The sequence below is a fragment of the Gossypium arboreum genome, chromosome 11, assembly GCF_025698485.1.
Source record: "Gossypium arboreum isolate Shixiya-1 chromosome 11, ASM2569848v2, whole genome shotgun sequence".
Taxonomy (NCBI): domain Eukaryota; kingdom Viridiplantae; phylum Streptophyta; class Magnoliopsida; order Malvales; family Malvaceae; genus Gossypium; species Gossypium arboreum.
Window position 1 is genome coordinate 3398862 of NC_069080.1, and position 21556 is coordinate 3420417.

At 29.4% G+C, this 21556-nt stretch overlaps 3 protein-coding genes across 8 annotated transcripts; all 3 read left to right on the forward strand.

The window, feature by feature from the left end:
• Nucleotides 1–8145: 8145 nt before the first annotated feature.
• LOC108478580 (protein MIS12 homolog) lies at nucleotides 8146–11450 on the forward strand. 3 transcript variants are annotated; one of them, XM_053022216.1, is made up of 8 exons: nucleotides 8146–8366; nucleotides 8468–8525; nucleotides 9191–9310; nucleotides 10255–10350; nucleotides 10462–10600; nucleotides 10903–11040; nucleotides 11157–11236; nucleotides 11406–11450. In XM_053022216.1, the coding sequence occupies exons 1-7, from the start codon at nucleotides 8245–8247 to the stop codon at nucleotides 11216–11218; spliced, it is 735 nt and encodes a 244-aa protein (XP_052878176.1). In that variant the 5' UTR covers nucleotides 8146–8244; the 3' UTR covers nucleotides 11219–11236; nucleotides 11406–11450. The 3 variants fall into 3 exon arrangements, with proteins under 3 accessions (XP_052878176.1, XP_017636530.1, XP_052878177.1); XM_017781041.2 differs by having other exon boundaries at nucleotides 11157–11450; XM_053022217.1 differs by having other exon boundaries at nucleotides 8280–8366; nucleotides 8473–8525; nucleotides 11157–11450.
• Nucleotides 11451–14457: 3007 nt separating this feature from the next.
• On the forward strand, nucleotides 14458–15953 carry LOC108478753 (uncharacterized). The gene is made up of 4 exons (XM_017781218.2): nucleotides 14458–14700; nucleotides 15340–15443; nucleotides 15521–15575; nucleotides 15672–15953. Exons 1-4 carry the CDS (start codon nucleotides 14507–14509, stop codon nucleotides 15802–15804), a joined length of 486 nt encoding a protein of 161 aa, XP_017636707.1. The 5' UTR covers nucleotides 14458–14506; the 3' UTR covers nucleotides 15805–15953.
• A 917-nt stretch (nucleotides 15954–16870) lies between these two features.
• On the forward strand, nucleotides 16871–20558 carry LOC108477014 (plant cysteine oxidase 3). Of its 4 annotated transcripts, XM_053020946.1 has the most exons (7): nucleotides 16871–17209; nucleotides 18351–18493; nucleotides 18858–19020; nucleotides 19710–19910; nucleotides 20022–20039; nucleotides 20107–20196; nucleotides 20284–20558. In XM_053020946.1, the coding sequence occupies exons 1-7, from the start codon at nucleotides 16873–16875 to the stop codon at nucleotides 20301–20303; spliced, it is 972 nt and encodes a 323-aa protein (XP_052876906.1). In that variant the 5' UTR covers nucleotides 16871–16872; the 3' UTR covers nucleotides 20304–20558. The 4 variants fall into 4 exon arrangements, with proteins under 4 accessions (XP_052876906.1, XP_017634911.2, XP_052876907.1 ...); XM_017779422.2 differs by having other exon boundaries at nucleotides 20107–20558; XM_053020947.1 differs by lacking the exon at nucleotides 20022–20039.
• Nucleotides 20559–21556: the final 998 nt, after the last annotated feature.

Sequence of the window (21556 nt, forward strand, 5' to 3'; positions counted from 1 at the left end):
GGAAATGATTAAATAGCTTAAATGATAAAAGAAAGAGGATTTAAAAGGCAAATAGACCCAAGGTCTATTTGGGCTGGACGGCCAGGGCATGAGATCAGCAAGAAAATAAAGAGAATTAAGGGCAAAATTGCAAAATTTACTTAATAAAGCTAGGACTAAAGTGGAATTATCTAGATTTCTCTTTATTTTTATGTATTCTCATCAGTAAAACACCATGAAAGAGTTCCCTTAAGCTAGTTTTTCATATTTTTACTTCAAGTAAGTTCAATTCTTGATTATTTCTTGAATTTTTTTCTGTTTTTTGTGACTTTTACAACTAAGTCCACTTGTTGAATTCATTAGTTTTTGATTCTATGAAAGTAATTGAAAGTTGATATGAATATGTGCTAGAAGTATATGATGATTTGGCATGGAATTAGAGCTTTAAATTGTTTATATGCTGAATTTATTGAAAGAATTGAACAGAAAGTGAATGTTTGGGACCTAATTGTAAAAGAGTTTGAAGTTAGAGTTTTATGTAGAAATTCTGAATTTCAATAGTTATGAAATAACTTATAATGTCTAGGAAAAGTATTATCTTAATTGAGGGGTTAATTGAGCAAGGACTGAATTGTATGAATTGTGAAATTTGGGGCAAAATGGAAATCAACATTTTGCACTAAAACTGTTTTGGACAGCAGCAGTAGTCTAATTTTGAAAAATCATCAAAAATTGTAGAAATGGAATTAGAGGATAAATAAAATATGAAATTAAATCTTATTAAGTCTAGCTTCTTATAGAAGAAATAATGTAAGCAATGGAATTGTAAATAATGAGATATGATAAATTTGTGAGACAAGGTCAGAATGATTTTGGGTTCCCCTGTTCTGACTTTGTAAAATCATAAAAAATTGGATAAAAATAATTAGGGGCTTAAATTCATATATTTAGAATCTTGAATGAGTCTATTTTCAAGAAAAATAAACTAGGACATCATTCGAATCCTGTACAAGGAGATAATTAATTTTTAGTGAAGAAGGGTCAGAACTGTCAAACAGTAGAACAGGGAGACTTCAATGAATAAACTGTATTAATTGGCCCAACCAAAAATTATAAAATTTTTATGGTAAGAATAAATATGAGTCTAGTTTCTGAGAAAATTTATGGATCTTAATTTGGAGTTTTTTAGCTCAAGATAAAAATAATTTAGTGACTATGACACAGATGGATAGCTTGAATATTTACATAAGTAATAGTAAAAATTATGGACAATGTTAATTACAAGCGTGTTATTTATACTAAGGATGTGGATGAAGAGGGGGAGGAGGAAAAGTAAATATATATATATATATATATATATATGAATGGTTTGGGTATAAATTGATCACATGCCCGATTATAATCGATAAATGTTGAATAAGAAATGATATAATGTTTTATTTGGAATATTTATTATGAAATTATGTGTAACAGCCTAATTTTCAGTGGTGTCGGAACAGTGATTCGGGATCACTAAATCCGACAAATGAGTAGGAAATATTATTAATTTAGTGAGTATAAGTTAAATGTGAAGTTAGGAAAAATTTTGAAATAGTGAAATGTACTAAATATATATATATATATATATTAAAATAATTAAAATTGAAAACAAGCTATCGAGACCTCGGGAATTTTAAATCGAGCCATAAATATTTTTATAAATATTTAAGGAGTGTTAATAAGTTAGTATTAAAGTTTCGTCAAGAAATTTTAAAGTACTGATGGCTAATTGAACAAAAAGGACTAAATTGTATCAAATGCAAAATTGTGGAAAATGATTAAATAGCTTAAATGATAAAAGAAAGAGGGTTTAAAAGGTAAATAGACCCAAGGTCTATTTGGGCTGGACGGCAAGAGCATGAAATCACCAAGAAAATAAGGGGAATTAAGGCCAAAATTGGAAAATTGCAAAATTTACTTAATAAGGCTAGGACTAAAGTGGAATTATCTAGATTTCTCTTTATTTTTCTGCATTCTCATCAGCAAAAACACCATGGAAGAGTTCCCTTAAGCTGGTTTTTCATATTTTTACTGCAAGTAAGTTCAATTCTTGATTATTTCTTGAAATTTTTGTGTTTTTGTCATTTTTACAACTAGGTCCATTTGTTGAATTCATTAGTTCTTGATTTTATGAAAGAAATTGAAAGTTTATATGAATATGTGATGGAAGTATATGATGATTTGATATAGAATTAGAGCTTTAAATTGTTTATATGCTGATTTTATTGAAAGAATTGAATAGAAAGTGAATGTTTGTGACCTAAATTGTAAAAGAGTTTGAAGTTAGAGTTTTATGTGGAAATTCTGAATTTCAATAGTTATGAAATAACTTATAATGTCTAGGAAAAGTATCAATTGAGAAAATTAGTTTAATTAAGGGGTTAATTAAGTAAGGACTGAATTGTATGAACTGTGAAATTTGGGACAGAATGAAAATCAACATTTTGCACTAAAACAGTTTTAGACAGCAGCAATAGTCTAACTTTGAAAAATCTCTAAAAATTGTAGAAATCTAATTATAGGATGACTAAAATATGAAATTAAAGCTTATTGAGTCTAGTTTCTTATAGAAAAAACAGTGTAAGCAATGAAATTGTAAATCATGAGATATAATAAGTTTTATGAAACAATGTCAGAATGATTTCGGGTTCCCCTGTTCTGAATTTGGAAAATCATCAAAAATTGGATAAAAATAATTAAGGGATTAAATTTATATGTTTAAAATCCTTAAAGAGTCTATTTTCAATAGAAATAAGCGGGAACATCATCCGAATCTCGTACGATGAGATAATTAATTCTTAGTGAAGAAGGGTCGGAACTGTTAGACAGCAGAACAGGGGAAACTTTAAAGAATAAACTGTACTTATTGGCTAAACCGAAAATTCTGAAAATTTTATGATAATAAGATAAGTAAGTCTAGTTTTAGGGAAAATTAGCGGATCTTAATTTCGAGTTCTGTATCTTAAGATATAAATAATTTAGTGACTATGACGCAAATGGACAGTTTTGAATATACATAAGTAAATAGTGAAATTATTGATAATGTTACTTGTTGCATGTTATGTAAATTAAGGATGTGCAATGGAGAGGAGGAGGAGGAAAATGTGTATGAATATTCAGCTAGCATGGGTAATTTGTATGTTTTAGGCTCATGGACTAAATTGAATAAAAGTAAAATTTTATGGGCAATTTTGTAAAAAAAATGTTAGAAATGACCAATTTGCATGAAATGGATTATTTTATTATTTAAATTACAAAATTGAATGAAATTATTAATTTAGCTCAAGATCAGGGAAAAACATGTTTTAAGGATTAAATTGAAAAGTGTTGAAATTATGGAAAATTCTGACATTTTATAGAATTCATAGGTTGTTATCAATTTGTGTGAGAATAACGGCTGGAAATAATGATTAAATTGCAATAATTTTATTTTATTTTAACCTAAGGATGAAATCGTCATTAATTAAAAGTTTAGGGGCAAAATAATAATTTTGTTTAGAGCATTAGTTGAATGTATTATAACATGAAATAAATGAAAACAACGATCAAATTTCTTTATAAAGATCCGGATGACTTGAATACGAGACTTGAACGTGGAAAAGAAAAGATATCAGATTAATGAAATATCTGATAAATGAATCGGTAACTCCGATAATGCTCCGTAACTCTATTCCGGTGACGAATTCTGGTTAGGGGCGTTACATTATGATTATCATTATAATACAAAAATCGTACTTGTGAGTTTGTATAACTAAATTTTAGTGACTAATTGTTAATTTTATGAATTTCATGATGTGTTATTTCATATGAATTGATGATAAAATCGTGAATAATGTAAAAGCATAAAAATTGAATAAACGATCAATTTGAGCACTTTCAGTGACAAGATGAATTGATGGAAAAGACAATGGTTGATCGATGACAAAGTGCGAAATGTAGGTATGATATTAACCATACCGAGTTGTGAAACGTAAGTATGGTATTAACCATACCGAGATGTGAAACGTAGGTATGGTATCATCCATACCGAGTTGTGACATGTGGGTATGGTATCATCCTTACCGAGTTGTGAAATGTAGGTATGGTATCATCCATACCGAATTGAAAAATGTAGATATGGTATTATCCATACTGAGTTGTGAAACGTAGGTATGGTATCATCCATGCCGAGTTGAGAAATGTAGGTATGGTATTATCCATACTGAGTTAAGAAATGTAGGTATGTCATTTCCCATACCGAGTTGTGAAATGTAGGTATGGTATTTCAATGAGGAAAGCCATACTGAGTTATGAATCGTAGCAGTAAGTAACGACGTACTCAATTTCATAAGACGTTCTCCAATTTGACAAAGTTTTGGTAATTATTATTTGAATTTATATGATATATTTTAGTGAACATTGAAATTTAGCTCAATTATGTGATTTCATAATTCAGAGATTGTGTTTGACAGGTTATATTAGTAAATTTTGAGTATGTGAATCAAAGCGACAGAATTTAAACAGCTAATGAGGTTGAGCTATTCACATGAATTTGTCATTTAAAATTGTGATTGACAAGAAGACACAGTGAATTTGCATGCTTATGAATGATTACACATAATTATCTGAAAAACAAGAAAAATAACGATTATTGATATATGGAGACATGAGACATTGATATATGAATGTGGAATATGTTTGATAAATGTGTTCATTCTTAATTATGGAATTATGTACCTCATGTGTGCTATTTGTATAAAGATGATATTTCAAATACTTTGGTGAGTAAAGCTTAAATACGAAATAGTATGAAATCGAGACAAGTTGTTATGAAAATATATTTAAATTATCTGTAAGTGTTTTGTACTCATTGGTAATACCTCGTACTCTATTTCGGCGACGGTTATGGGTAGGGGGTGTTACAGGCAGTGTCTTCTCCACCCAGCAAATTCCTGGCTATTCTCGCGTCAAAGATCCCCACCAATAAACAGCTAAATCTTCCAAAATCCGGTAATGAATCGCCCAGAAAAAGGAATTAGTTGAGACAATCATCCATATTTCAGAATTTCTCAACCCAGTCGTCATTACAAAGAAATGTTTATGGTGACTGACTGAACTGTCAATCAGAATCGGCCACTTCCACCGCTTTCGAAGGCTCATCTTCAACCCACTAAAATCCGCTTCAGTTCGCAAACCTTTATTAACCATTGCATGTGCTGCTCTATTACCTTTTCGCCCAATAAATTGGAATCGACAAGAATGGAAGTTCCTTACCAAATTCTTCACATCCCAGGTAAAAGGTCTGGATTCCAAGTAGTCCTCACTTGTTTGTTGAATAAATAAATTTATACATTATAGAATAGATTACCAATATATTAACATTATATATATAATGTTAATCTCACACATTTAATTTTTATTAATTATAAAAAAATAATTTTAACATTATTATTTATTATCAATGATTTTACAAATTTATAATTTTATTAATTAATAGATATATTATGTTATTTTTAAGTATAAATTTTAAAATACATAACCAAATTAATTACTTTCGCATTTCAAAAGTTTTTCCAATATGTTGCTTTTAGAGGTGAGCATCGATCGGGCCGGGCTCAACTAAAAATCTAGGCTCGATTACGATAATATTAAATTTTATATTATTTTATATAATTTTAAAATATATATAATATATCAAAAATACTAAAACATCAAAATAAATATTTCCCAACAAATTGAAAATAAAATTTAAAAAATATATACTTAAATAACACTAAGATAGATGCAACTTAACAAGCAAATGTCTCTAAAATAATAATAAAATTAACAAATGTCTTTAAAATAATAACATAATTAACAATAAAATAAGTTTTATACAATATTTAAACAATAACAACAAGATAGTAGCAACATAATATTAAAATGGTAGCAAAATAGGGAGAAAATAACAATAAAATAATATTTAAAAAATTAGATTTTTTGTCCTTTAGTGAATTCGGGCCGGGCTAGGCCCGGGGCCAAAAATGGCTTATCCAAGGCCTGGCCCGTTTTTTAAATTGGCCTTATTTTTTTGTCCAAGCCCATTTTTCGGGCCTATGTTTTTGCCCAAACCCCTCCCACATTTCAGGTGGACCTTTGGGCCGGGTGGCCTGACCTATGCTCACCTTTAGTTGCAAAAATATAGGCTCAAAATGTGGGAGGGTTTGGGCAAAAATATAGGCCCGAAAAATGGGCTTGGGAAAAAAATAAGGCCCGTTTAAAAAAGGGCCGAGCCTCGGGTAAGGCATTTTTGGCCTTGGCCCGGCCCGGCCCAAATTCACTAGATGAAAAAAAACATTTTTTTTTAAATATTATTTTCTTATTATTTTCTCCCTATTTTCCTACTAATTTACTATTATGTTGCTACTATTTTGCTCTTATTGTTTGGATATTATGTAAAACTTATTTTATTGTTAATTTTTTATTATTTTAAAGACATTTGCTAATTTTGTTATTATTTTAGAGTCATTTGCTTGTTAAATTGCATCTATTTTAGTGTTATTTAAGTATACATATTTTTAAAATTTATTTTCAATTTGTTGAGAAATATTTATTTTAATATTTTAGTATTTTGATGGTTTATATATATTTTAAAATCATATAAAAATAATATAAAATTAATATGGTCTATGAGGTTAGGCTCGGGTTTTAACATTTTTATTCGGGCCGGATTTGGGAAAAATTTTAAGCCCATTTTTCGGGCCAGGTCCCGCCTGGGCCTAGCAAACGGGCCTAAATTTTTAGTTGGGACCGGCCCGGCCCATGCACACCTCTGGGCTTGACCCATGCTCACCTTTAGTTGCTTTTATATATCAATAATATAAATAATTTTAAACCATAAGTCATCCACAATTTTTTCAAATAAAGAAACACTAAGAATTTATGAAAATAACAAAAGAATTGACATTTATTTATAGAATAAATGTGAGGCGTGCAAGTGTTTTCTAGTTGACATGGGGATTAAAATTAACTTTTAATTTCTTAAAATATATTTAAAAATATGTATCTTTTATTTTATTAATTTATTTGTAAGTTAAAAAGATTCTCTATTTTTAAATTAAAATTTTAGTGAGGATAAATGACATAATAATTTTTATTTAAGAAACAAGAAAATGAAGAATTTATCAAAACTTCTTAGAAAAAAATAAAATAAAAATAGATGGTTAAAATATTTGTTGTCCATAATCATTCTCAAAATTTTAAAATACGAATAATTCATATGTCAAACAAAATAGGTTGTGATATTGTAATATATATGATATAATATTTTAATGAAAAAACAAACAACAAAAACATGTTAATAAAATAACAGAGTAAACTATTTAGTTAGTTATTTAATTTTAGGGCACATTCATTGTAGTCGCCAAAAATGAAATTTTGTAATTTTGTCATCCAACTTTTATAGTACTTTCTTTTTAATTATCCAAACGTTAAATCTCTAACGCGTAAACTATACATGCCATATCATGTTTACACTTTTAGTTTGGTCTCCTAACTTCTAAATCACTTTCATTTTGGTCATTAAAAATTATTTTTATTATAAGTATTGTTTGGAGTAAAAAAGATATCAATGATTAAAGTGAAAAGACAATACAAACTAAAAAGATATCAATGATTAAAGCTTTATCAAATTGTACTTGTTTATCTCATTGCAAAAATTATATTTTTAATATAATATTAAAATTTTAAATTTCAAAATATCAAAATAAGTTATTGAATTTTTTATCCCAAACAATGTTAACCGATTTGTTATTATAATATTAAAAACAATTAATTTAATATCATTATAAATTTTATAATTTTATTTTAGATTTCCAAATTATCTTAACGAAATCAATTCAAATATCACTTAACAAAGGGTGAATAAGAACAAATTAATAATTTTTAATGCATTTAATTTCTATCACTTTTTATTTTAATTGTTAATATTTTTACCCTAGATTATATTTGAAAATGTTTTCTATGACCAAAATAAAAATAATCTAAAATTTAGGTGGCAAAAATAAACATAAAAATATAATACGAACTGTAGAATTAACCGTCGTTAAAAATTTAACATTCCGATCTCTAGAATATAAGATTAGTACCCACCACAATAGTTTTGGCGGGAAAATCTGGGGTGAGAAATATTTTGAACTCTATAATTAAAAAGAAATACGTAAGAACCCTAAAAACGAAAAAAAAAATAAAATCGAAGAGATTGTAAAAATGGAAGGCAGCGAAAGTGAAGCAATTTTCGATACTCTGAACCTAAATCCCCAACTTTTTATCAATGAAACCTTGAACACAGTGGATGATCTCCTCAACGATGCCTTCGATTTCTATCTCCAGTATCTCTCTCCCCCATTCTCAGTTTCTATTAATCTTTTAATTTTTTTTTTATGTGAGTTCTCTCAAGAAAGGTTAGTAAAATTTTGTTGAAAATGTGCAGAGAAGCTTCCAAACTTTTGAAAGTCGAAGTTACCGGCTGCTCCCAAGAACTAACCAAGGTAACCTGGAATTTCTCTTTCATTTTGTAAAAATAAAGTATTATTACTCTTGAGTTTAGAAATGTCGATTTCTTAGAGCTGAAAATGATTTATATTTTTCAAAATTTTGCTAATTATAGTTGCTGCGAAAATTAATTTGCCTTAAATTAAAAATACAGATGATTTAATTTCGTCAATCATGCATCTCATATTGATTACTGTTTATTGAATTCAAGCAAGTGTTCATATTTCCCCCCCAAATTCTTGAATGAAAATAAGTTAAAAAAGGTTGCATTTGGAATTTATATTTCAAAAGATGGATTTGGATTTTAATCACAGTGGTTATTAGGTAATTAAACACATTAGATGTAGCATTTATGATTATTTTTTAAATTCCTGGATTTGTTTGATGCTTATATATTGGTGAATTTGAAATTCATACACATCTTTCAAATATATAATTATAATGAATATGAACTAAGTTATGTATTTTCATTCTCAAAGTTAGTATAACAAATGACATCTAAGTTCAAATTGTCAAGCTCATGTTTTCCAAACATATCAATAGAGTTTAACATTATTGATTTGAAAAAATATGGTTGAGGACTAGAAAATGCAGGAGAAGAAACAATTTTGTGATATTCCTAATTGCACGTTAAGCTTTTCAACTCTTTGTTTCTTTTTAGGGAGTTAATTATATTCGCAATATGATTCAATCAAGTTTGGATAAGCGGCTTGCTATGTGGGAGAAGTACTGTCTTCGCCATTGTTTTACGGTTCCTGAAGGTTTTTCTTTGCCTGAAAATGTATGTTTTTGCGATGATTATGAGGAATCATTAATTTCTTGGTGCGTATATCTGTTCAGTGTTACTTGTGTTGCAAATGCTTACATGTTGAGAAATGGATTTTATTGTTGCATGTTGAGTTTATATGTAAAAGGTACTGAATGCTAGACAAAATTGGGACTAAACAATTGACAAAAGAGATATGGACTGGAGCTGTCTGTCATGATATAACATAGAAGGCATTAAATAATTGATAGCTGTGAAATGTTCACTTAGGTTGTACTTAGGAATCTGAGTTTCAGAAGATGGATTTAAATTTCAATATGGTGTAAGTCGTGTGATAAAAAAACTTGTAAGTTTAACATCCATGACTGTTTTTGAAATTTATGGATTTGTGGGATGCCTGTCTAAGTGATGAATTTGAAATTCCTATGGATCTTTCTTATTTTGATATTCAAGTTTTTATATCTTTAAATACATAATCATAATTTTAATTATTTTATGCACAATGATGCATTTATTCTCACAATTAATGTAGGAAATGAAATCTAAATCCAAATTCTCAAATTCATATTCCCAAACATAGCATTAGGAAATTAGGGATAACTGAGCTAAGGTAATGGTAGAAAATTGAAATCTCAATAATTTGGCCTTTATTGGGATTGGCGAGAGGCACTACTAAACAACAACCATTTGTTATAGTTGGGAATTTGGGACAAAGATAAAAATGCATATCATGAAGATCTAGTGATAGTAATTGATATTATTGTTCTCCAGACGCAAAGGATGTCAAAGAAATTGCTTGTTAACGAAATGTAGAAGTCTAGAAAAAGAAAATATATGGAAAACTCTACATAAATGCACGTGTAACTTTGTTCAAAATTTGCTTTAGTTTTTTATATCTTGTTAAATTTATTTCTTTATTTTAGTTATAATTGTGAACTTTCATTTATTTTCCTTTCTAGGATGAGTTACTTGCTAGTTCTTCAACGATTCAAGATGCTTTATCTGATCCGGATGTGGATGCGGAGTTGGACTCGTTAAGGAATAAATTAACATTGGTAAAAGGAATTTGTAATGGTTATATGTACTTATATTGCATAAATGTTTATTTGCCTGAATTTATTTAATCCCCCAATTTAATCTCTGTCTAAAAGAGAACTTCTTCATAGGCTGGGGCAGAGACTGATAAGATCAACAGTGAACTCAAAGAATTGGAAAGACAGTCTGCTTCTAGTGGGCATTGTGCTGGACTTATTAATGAGGCATTGCAGTTATATGAAGACACCTCTGTACAGGACATGTTTCAAGGTAATTTAAGTTGCCTTGTACTGCATTAAATCCATGAGATTGTGCTTTCTGGTATTTGGGACTGTTAAGGATTGAATCCTAATTGCTGGAATTATCGGTTCTACATCTCCTACCACCACGCGGCTGCTGGCAAGATAGTCTTTGCTTGCACCAAAAATAGAAATCCTTTTTTGACGTTGTACACGTAAAAGCTAGCCTTTCATAATTATTGAACTTGTAATTGCTATCTGGTCAGATTTTTAAAGCACTAGTTTTTGAGTTAATTCATCATGGTATTTACCTGTAATCTTTCTTTCCTGCAGAAATGATGCAAACTGCAACTGAGCTCCGTGTCAAAATGAAGAAGCTAAAGACCAGACAGGCGGGAAAAATGGAACATGAACGAGCAGAGAGGATACACAATTCACTTACCAATTACTTCACCGTGAACCCGAAGAAGGGTACAAAATTTTTCTGTTTCTGTACACCTGCACAGTTACTAGGTCTGTGTATTCCCTGCTCCACCTTGTGATGTAATTTTCATGTTTATTTTTTTTTCTTCTCATTTGAAATGCAGGCCTTTCGAACGCAAAGTTGGATGATCTTCACGAATTTCTAGCGGAACTGAAGAAGATGTAGATGTTATAAATATATATGGTAATTTGTCTTGTTGCCTAGTTTCTGTATTTGCCTTTATAGTTAACTGTTATGTCCTCTCTTTCTGTTATCCTCTTCTTTCCGTTTGGATTGTGGACATCTTGCCTCTCTTTGTGTTGTCCCTGTAACTGTAAGCACTAAGCAAGTAGATTCTTTTCTATTTTTTCAGGTCCGAAAATATCGGACTAATAGATTGAACCGGTTGAATAGAGAATTTGAAGCTTGCTGGTCAGGTATTATATAAAGAACTTAAACCATTTGAGCCAATCTAAAATTGGTTCAAATAGTAAAAAAAAAAAAACGAATTCAAATTAGGCCATTGCATTTAACATTTAATAAGATAAAATTTTTAATATAATGTTTAAAATTATTCATAATCTCTCTTCAACTTTTAAATAAGAAAATAAATGTATTTCAGTGTGCTTGAACTTATATCTTTTTGTATTAGCAACAATGCAGATATCAGCTGAATGAAGACCCGGTCAACTTATTAAAATAAAATTTATATTCAATTTTTATTATAATTTCCCGAAATATAGCTTTGACTTGATGCTTCACAAAAGATTTAATGCTTCATAAGAGTTTATCACCATGTCAGTAGCTTGTTAACTATGAAATCTATAGTTCATTTTTGGATAGTAGATTCAGATACAAGATGCTATTTGAATTATAAAATTAGATATCAAGTATTCAAGAATTTTTTATGGATGATAATTTAATATTAAAATTTAACGAGTATTTGAATCGGAAATACTTAAAAGAGCAATGGTACACCCAGAAATAAAATGTATTGGGTATGAAACTGGCAATATTAATAATTATATAGGAATTCCAGTCATAAATTTATTAGGGATTAGTATTTAGGTGGGTGAATCAGCTATATATATAGCGAGAGATTTAATAGTAACATTTTATAACAACATTTTATCTATAACAGTAATAATGTCATAAAGTGTGAAGTAAATTTTCTTATTAAATTAGTTTTATATGTCAGTTTTTATTTTAAATATTAGGAAAATTAGTTTTGTTGAAAATTTCGTTGCTCAATAATTAAGATATCATTTCAGTAAAATATTTAAATTTTATATAAAAATATTTTAATAAATGAAATTATACTTGTTACTTTCATTGAACACATGATTTATATTTTGCTAACTAATGATATATATATTATAGTTTATTAATTTAAAAATTTAGAAAATTCAAGTATAATTTATATATCAATTATTGTTATTCATGTATAACAATTATTTGATTTTATAAACTCAAACAAAGTTAATTTGTCCTGAAAAACCACATAATTTATTAAGATTTGAAGTTTTTGATACAACGATTTGATTATTTTAAATTTTCATTCTTTTAATTATAAACTCAAACTATTATAAAGGGGCGAATGCTTAGCATTTACACCGAGTGCTTGGATTTAAGAAGTTGCAATTTTGATATAATTTAAATTACAATTCCTTCTGTCTCTCTATCTATCAAGACATATTTTTATATCGATATAATATTGTGGTGGAGTGAAGAATGGGGTAAAGGATGACACGATTGAAATTCCTTAAGTTTTGTTTTTATCTACCAAAATTGTCTTCCATCTAATTTGAAACCTTAGCCTCCTTACGCTTGATTGGAATACTCTCATGGGAGCTTTTCACATTTTGATGGAGCCTTGTCTTTTATTTTTCCTCGCACGGGTCTTGCTTCTTGGGCTTTCCCTGATGATTTTGTCATTGAATGGGATGATAATGATGTCTGGGGTCTAACCGTGGGTCTACTTTTTCCCTTTGAGGAGGTAATAATCAAAGCTTGCTATTGGGGTCCTTGGAGCTATATGACCTCTTTGGTCGGCAAGCATGACAACAGTGTTGCTATTTTCTTTTGTATAATTAAAGGTATTTTTCATATTTTCACAGTCTTTAGTCAATTCTTTTAAAAGTTTGTGGTTATTTCTTTTATTAATAATATTTTTAAAATATAAATCTGATTTCTTAAAAATATAATGTGTTTAATTATCATAATTTATCTTATCATTACATCCCATCCCATGTATAATTTTGATGATTGTATGGTTGTATTCTAGAATGAACCATTGTTTGGGTTTCATTGCTTTGTAATTTTTTTGAAACTGCTTTGTGATATTTTTTCTCTTTATTAAAAGAGAGTTACTTGTAGTCGAAGAATAAAAAGTTTGGATTGGGATTTGAATGTTAATTTAATTTTTAAATAGATTTTAATTCATTTATTAAATTTAGATTTTTATTCTAATAAATTTAATTTTTAATTGAACCTTATATAATATTAAATCAATTTTAAGTTTGATTAAATAATTCATGCGAAATTTTAATCGTTAATTTTTAATTTGATTATTTTTAGTCTTTTATATTTTTTTTGATTTTTAAAATTTTAATTTTAACTCAAATGGTAGTCGTTAAATCTATTTACTAAAGTGATGTAAAAATTGTAAGTAATATGTGAAAAGAACTAACTAACATGATATTACATATGTAATAATATGTTTATTGCATAAAATTTTAGACATAATATAATTTAATTTAACAAATTTAATGGATACTATTTGATTCAATATTAAAATTTAAAAATTTAAAAAGTATAAGACCTAAAATTTAATAAATTAAAGTGTAACGGCTAAATCTATAACTTACACATATTACAATGAATAAGAGCAAAATATGGCCACTAAATTCCACAAGTAAAAGAGTGAACTACAACCAAAATCACTAAATTATTAATAGGTTTATGTTTTTGTCATTTAACTTCAAAAATTTCTAAAATAGTTATTGAACTATTTAAAATTTTCATTTAAGTAGTTAGTGTGTTAAAACCACTTTTGTATTATATTTTTGTTCAAGTTACTTGCATAAATTGAAAACTCTCATTCGCATTCTCTTTATTTTTATAAAACAATTTTAAATATTATGAATTTACAATTAAAATCTAAGTAATTTTTTTTATCTTCAACATAATTATTAACCCAATTTCTATCTAAAGTATACTTTTTACTTATTAATAGGTATTGATCCACGTATTAATTATAAATTTATTCTTAAAGTTTGCTAACGAATTCCTTTTTACAAAAAACTTAGCCATTAATAACTTAAAAAATAGTCTAATTTAAAATTTTAAATTAAAACTTTTAAATAATTCAACAATATTTTATAATTTTAAAATTAGCAACTAAATCTTAAACTTTAACTACCCATTCCCTAATATAAGTTGCTGGAGGCTTGAAATTTCTTTCGGAAAGCAAATATGGCGAGCTCGAATCTTCCATCGTCTCCACCTCTGCCATCGTCACCTCCTTCCATCTCTGCCTCCCATTCTGAGTCCTCCGCCACCGTTCCCACTGTCCCTGTTCACTCTCAAGCTCAGCTTGATGCTACCGCCACTGAAAATGGAACGTTCCATGTCAATGGACGAAAGCCTCAAATACCTGATCATTTTGCGTGAGTTAGTTTCTTATCTTTTTTCTAAAATTGAAGCTTTTTTTTTCTGGGTTTTTCTTCATATGCCTTTTCTTATCCGTTTTTAACTCCCTTTTTATGATCGCTGTAGTTTTCTTTCACCAGAGTAAAAACATTTGTTCTCTTTTCCGGTAAATGCTAGTTCGTATTGTTCTAATATCAGTCATATCGCTGTTTCTGTTTATGAGTTCTTATTTTGCTTAAACAAGGTTTTCATTTGTATGTAGTACTGATTAGTAGTGTTATAGGAGCATCTTTTCTTTAAACTATGTATTGCTGGTATATTTACATTAGAGGTCGATGATATTGCTGAGTCATGGTCTTTTGGATGTGTAAATCCTGATCTGATTTGCAGTTGTGGACTATGTTGCTATGGTTCATTACTTTTTTGAAGTACTTGTGTTTGACACTTTTTTAGATGTAAATATGGAGATTTGACATTCTAAGAACCCTTAAGAAAACAGAGAAACATATCGATGTTGGATATAAACCCTTGTTCAACACACACACTTGTATGATGTGTTGCTCAGGGATTAATATTTGTTTCATTGCGAGTTAAATGCTACATCACGAATATTTTCTTAGAGTGATTCCATTTTGATATTCTCCCATTTTGGTTAGGGTTCTTGATGATCCGGAACATATCGAGAAGTACAAGAAATACGAGACTGATTACACTTGTCGGTTGATGGCAAAATATTTCTCGAAGAAGAATTTTTATGGAGGTATAAATTGCTGCCTCCTATTTTGTTCTGCTTTGAACTTTACACGTGATCCTCTCCATACCGCATTATTCTTTCAGGCAACATTTTTGATGAAAAAACAACGATAGATAGCGAGACTATATTGTCGAGCAGGTAGAGGATAAACTTTCTTCCAACAATTTCATTCCTTTTGGAATGTCTGGTGCTGAATCATGAAACCGGTATGCCATTTTAACATTTTTTGTGTAGGTGGCCTAGCACTCGATCATTTGCCGACCCAGTTCATGCATTTGAGGATCCCAGCAATGGTGGTTCAGTTTCCGAGCCAGAAACCTTAACTAACATCTCAAATGGCAAGCTTCAACTCAAGAAGAATGGCTGATGGCAAAATTGTTGGCATTTTGTCAAACGGATGGTAATGTATGTAAATAAATATACCAGAAGTTTTGTACAATTTGTCCATGTTCTATAATAATTAAATATATAATTGACGAGAAAAAAAACCGTGAAGTTGAGAATTTTTTACGTAAATTACTAAACTGAAAAAGACAGTAGATTTAATTTTTCACTTTAAAAGTTTAAGGATTGATTTTCAAATTCTGTAAATGTACAGGGGCTAACACCACATTTTGACCAATATTTTAACCTGCTTTCCTTTTCAAGTTCGAACTCTTTTTTTATTAAAAACTGGATACTTTTTTTTTTATCATAAAATACGGGGTGGAGAATGGATTGGTTTTTCAATTTAATTTTTTCAGGTTTGGATATTTATTCTTCGGTTAAATTATGCTGTCAATACTTGTATGTCGATAAAATTTAAAATTTAATCTTTACTTAAAAATTAAAATTAAATATTTTTATTTAAAATTCCATATAATTGACAAGAAAAGAAAACATATTAAGTTGGAAAATTTTAATAGAAAATGTTTTGGTTTTGTTTAGAATGATTGGAACTTTAACTTTTGAATAGTACACGTTTAGTTTAATTTAATAATATTAATATTTACATATTTTTAAACAATTTATTATTATTATTTAAATGTAAACTTTCATTCAACATAAAACAAATTAAAATATCGAATTAAGATATAATATAAAAGGCTAAAATTTTCATAAACTCTTGTATTCTTTATAAATTTAGAATTTAGTCTTTTACTTTTATTTATAAAAATTTAATCATACTTTTTAGATTTTAAAATTCAAGTCTAACTTTAAACATTGTTAAGATTATTTTATTAAATTTAAATTCATTATAACTAGTTATTTTTTAACTACATTGCTACTAAGTGAGTAACTTTTTTATTTAAAAAGATAACAGTACTAGAACCTGAATTTTAAAATATAGAAAATAAAAGGACTAAATTCTTAAAATAAAAATACAGAGACTAAATTTTAAATATATGAAAAATACACTGACCCATCATATTTTAACCTATAATGAAATTTTAGGATGGAGTTAATAATCCGGTCCAACCCAGTTCAAATAATCAGACACCAAATTTGCAGTGATTCTTGTGAAAATAAGGGAAAAAAAGAAGAACGTAGGCAAAATATACCAAAAATGTTCTCAGAGATCCAAAAAGTAACCGATAAGGCCATGGTATTTCTTCAGAAGAAAGCACTTTCCGCTCTGTATATTCCAAAGCAAAAGCAACATATGGCTATGAACAACACCACTGCTCCTAAAGTGCAGCTTCTTTATGATCTCTGCAAAACTACTTTCACTCCTTCAGGCTTGTCTTCTTCTCCTTCTCCTCAACCAATCCACAAAATCTGCTCTCTTCTGGGTATTTTTCATTATTACCTATTTTCTTTTCTTCTTTTTTCTTTTTGGGGGTTTATTTTCATAAAGCTTTTGCATGTCGAAGTTTGATGGATTCTGCATTTGGGTTTCGTATAATGTGGTGATTTATGTAAAAGTTCGGGTTGATTAGGGTTTTAGATTTTTTTTTAATTTTACGAATATCTGATTTGTGGTTGAACTGGCTTATTGTTGAGTTTGAAAAAAATGTTATGTGAATTGATGAAATTTTTGCTTGGTTTCTGGTGTAAAGTTGTGCACATTATTTTTTCAATAAAAAAATTAAGTTGTTTTTTTTTTTAGCTAAATCAACTATAATTTTAGAAGTTTTGGACAGATTGTGGCCTAATGTTTTGTTTCAGATAAAACCAAGTTATCTTGTGAAAATATTTTAGTTCTTTTTTCTTTCAATTTATGTTCCTTGTTAGTACTTGGTTATGTGGTTTAGTGACAGTGAATAAGATGGTCTTCAAGAGGGAAAGATAATCTGTTCAGATTTTGGACTAGTGCCGCTAGATGAGGTTCATAATGTGATAGGGATGTGATTCTTATTCATTTTACTATGTTATGATGGCTTTAAGCCATTGTTTGTTAAATCAGATTTTGATGTTTGTTGTTTGTAACGAATAACGATGTTTCATTACTTTAACCTTACCCTGTAATTCGAATATGGAGATGTAACCGTTACGAGATTCTTAACCTGTGAAAATTAAGGATTGGTTCATGGTAAAACCATTTATTCGTGGTTCACTAGCTTAGAGAATTGGTTCAACTTTGTATAGCTTACAATTTACACAAAGATGCTAGAGTGTAGGGTTGTTCTTTTATCACTCTTTCTATGGAGCTTACTTTGTGAAGTTAGGTTTTCTCTTATTTTAACCCAAAGCAACGACAGGGTAATTGAGAAAAAAAAATTTTATGTATGGTTTTTGAATTATGCTATTAATGGAATTAACTTCTGAAAAAATGATCGAGATTGATCTTAGGCATACTTAACATGTTTCTCCTGCTTAATAAAGGAGTATTGTCTTGCCTTAATGTGCTTCTTACGTAGAGAGGATTGAATTGCAACTTTTTATGAATGGAATTTTGATTAACATCAACCTTATATATGCCATTTTTTACAGACACATTTGGCCCTGCTGATGTTGGACTTAAAGAGGAAAGTCCAGATGATGATCGAGGGCATGGATTTTTTGGACTAAATAGAGTAACTCGATGGGCTCAACCGATAACATATTTGGACATTCATGAATGTGATAGTTTTACGGTGAGCCTTACTATATAAATCTTATTCCACTTTTGATTTCATGCCCCTCTCTTTAGAGTCTCATACGATCAAGTTTACCATTTCAGGTCTTATATTCATCCTTCTATTGTGTTCCATGTCCATGAGGTTGTAGTTCATTTGTCTACATCTCCTTAGTTACATAGATATAAAATTTTAAATTGTTTTTTACCCACTTTTCCGAGTTTTCATAGGCCTCTTTTGGTGGTATTATTACACACCATCATTATCGGTTTTTGAGCTGCTGTGAACCAGAGTTCATTTAAAATCCGGCCAAAAAATTACTCCTAAGGTTCTATTATTATTGTACTTTACTCATGTTTTGAACAAATGATGTCGTATGCAGATGTGTGTATTCTGCTTTCCCACTTCTTCGGTTATTCCATTACATGACCATCCCGGGATGACCGTATTGAGCAAAGTTCTTTACGGGTCTATGCATGTCAAGGCCTATGACTGGGTTGAACCATCATGTATTAAGGAAAGCCAGGAGCCAGGTTGCCCTCAAGGTTCGGTTTTAATGTACTTTCTTTACATAACAATTATTATTACATCATGCTAGCAATGAAAGCTGATTAGTTTGGTTATTTTGTCAAAACCTCACATATAGACTGCCAACCTTCATTAACTGAGTGGAAATGGAACATACAAAAATTTGATCAATTGGATAGCTCAGTTATGATATAATAAAGAAGAGATATAAAGCTACACCGGGTTTAGCTTTACTAGTTTAATCCGAATTCTTGCCATTACATTCAACTACCTGTTGTTATCACTATGTAATTATGAGCTATAGAATGGAACTTTTGGGCCTATGTTACTCAGGTATGAGTGTTGTATGAGTGATGGGTTCAGGTATGTGTCCAAAACCAAAATGTTTGGTTTTCCTAAGTTTTATCGTGTATTTGGAGGGTCCTCGGAAAGTCATATATTCCTACAACCATGTCAAATTTGTTGGACACAAGTACTTCATGAAAAAAATGAGTTGGGAGAACTGGGGGCTTTAGTTCTTGATATTCTACTTGTAACCAGCCCTATTTTTCTCGGGATTCTTTCTCTTTCTTGGGATAAATAGTTTGTCTTTTTTAAGTTAGTTGAAATTATAATGCTTGGGTTGTTTTAGATTTATTAATGTCAACATGGAATTATTCTGTTTCCTTTTAGGGCAGAAACTTATGACAGAATTTCTTTTTGCCAGTAAGGTTAGCAAGATTGGCGGCTGATAAAGTTTTAACTGCACCATGCGGAACCTCCATTTTGTACCCGAAAACTGGGGGCAATCTGCATTGTTTTACAGCAGTCACCCCTTGTGCCGTGCTTGATGTACTTGCTCCTCCTTACAGAGAAGATCTAGGTCGAAAATGCACTTACTATGTCGACTATCCGTATTCTGCCTTTGGTAAGTTAATCTTTCCATTCCTAATATATCATTCTTGTTGTGCTTCGATTTTTCGCCCGGTGTTGTGCAACAGGAAAACCATATGACTTATGTCATCATACATGTTACAAGGGAACGACTTTCCTCAAGGTAAAAGTTTCCGTTTCTCAGTCAGAAATAATTAAGTTGTTAAAGAACCATTCCACTGATTCTGCAGGAAATGGAGCTCAGATAAGTAACGGAAAGGAAGAGGAGTATGCATGGCTTGCAGAGATAGAAACACCAGATGACCTATATATGCGTTCGGGTGTGTATGTTGGCCCATCTATTCGTGTTTAGGGTTTGGTATATATAAATATCATGTTGGCTGCTCAGTTGTTTGGCCTGAATCTAGGGAAAGCTTTGAGAAGATAAGTCATGGCCTCAATCACGTGCAAATCTGAAATATGCTCTTTCAATGCGCTTTAAACATGGCTTTTCTCTTTGATCAATACATGTAATTGAAAAAAAGAAAAAAGAAAAAAAAGAGAAACCATAAAATTGTATGATCAAACATTTTCAGTAGGTTGTATGATCTTCAATTTCCTTGCTAGTATTTGTTCAACACATATTTGGATGCTGTGGGTACGAGAATGTGAATTTTCAAAAATCTTCTAAAGAAAGAAACAATTGAACATATGCATGTTGGACGCTTATATCGAATATATTAAACTTGATCTTATCTTAACAATAATTGAGCCGATTTTATATTTTTCTTGAAAGTGTCATTTTATAAATACATTCAAGTACAATATCGATTAATATTCTAATCGATTTTTGATAAAATTGATCAAGTTGAATTGATTCAAACAATCAAGATCTTGACCTATAAACAATCACAGTCTTAAAAATTAGAATTGTTCAAACAGTTATTCGAATCGAACTAGTATGAATTAAATTAACCGAATTTTTTAATCTTTAACGGTTAACCGAATTGAATTTTTTGAAAAAAATTAACCGAACTGAAATATTTCGATTAAGTCGATCGATTAATCGAATTAACCAAAATTTATATATATATATTTTTGTTAAAACAAGAATAAAATGTTTAAAAATAAATAAACTGATAATGTTTATAAAATCGAATTAATCAAATTAAAACTAGATATAATTTATATTATTAATTATTAAGTTCGATTAATTCAAGTAATTACCTGATTTCACAACCGAATTAATTAATAATTAAATTTATATAAAATCATTAACTGACCTTTAACCGAATTAAATCAATTCTATCAATTAATTCAATTTTAACCGAAATTTTAACACTCCTTCCTAAAATACTTCAATGTTAAAAGTAATTCGTTAGCAACTCCAACGCTTAGTACGTATAAACATCATTAATTTCAGCCTGTCGAACATGTTCCGTGAATTTGCCACGTGGCAGCATCATAACCCCACCCCGACAAAAAAGGAAAATAAAAGAAAAAAATCCGTTTTTCACGTAACCGAAAAAACTGCTAAAATAAATTATGCACGCAGATTTTCCCTTTTCTTCGCTCCATCTACCCATTTCTCTTATAAGCAAACCAAGCAATCACAAAAAAGAAAAAAAAAATCTAAAACCCAAAATCCAAATTCAGAACCCATTATTTGATTACTTTTTTCTTCTTTTCAAAACCTTTAAA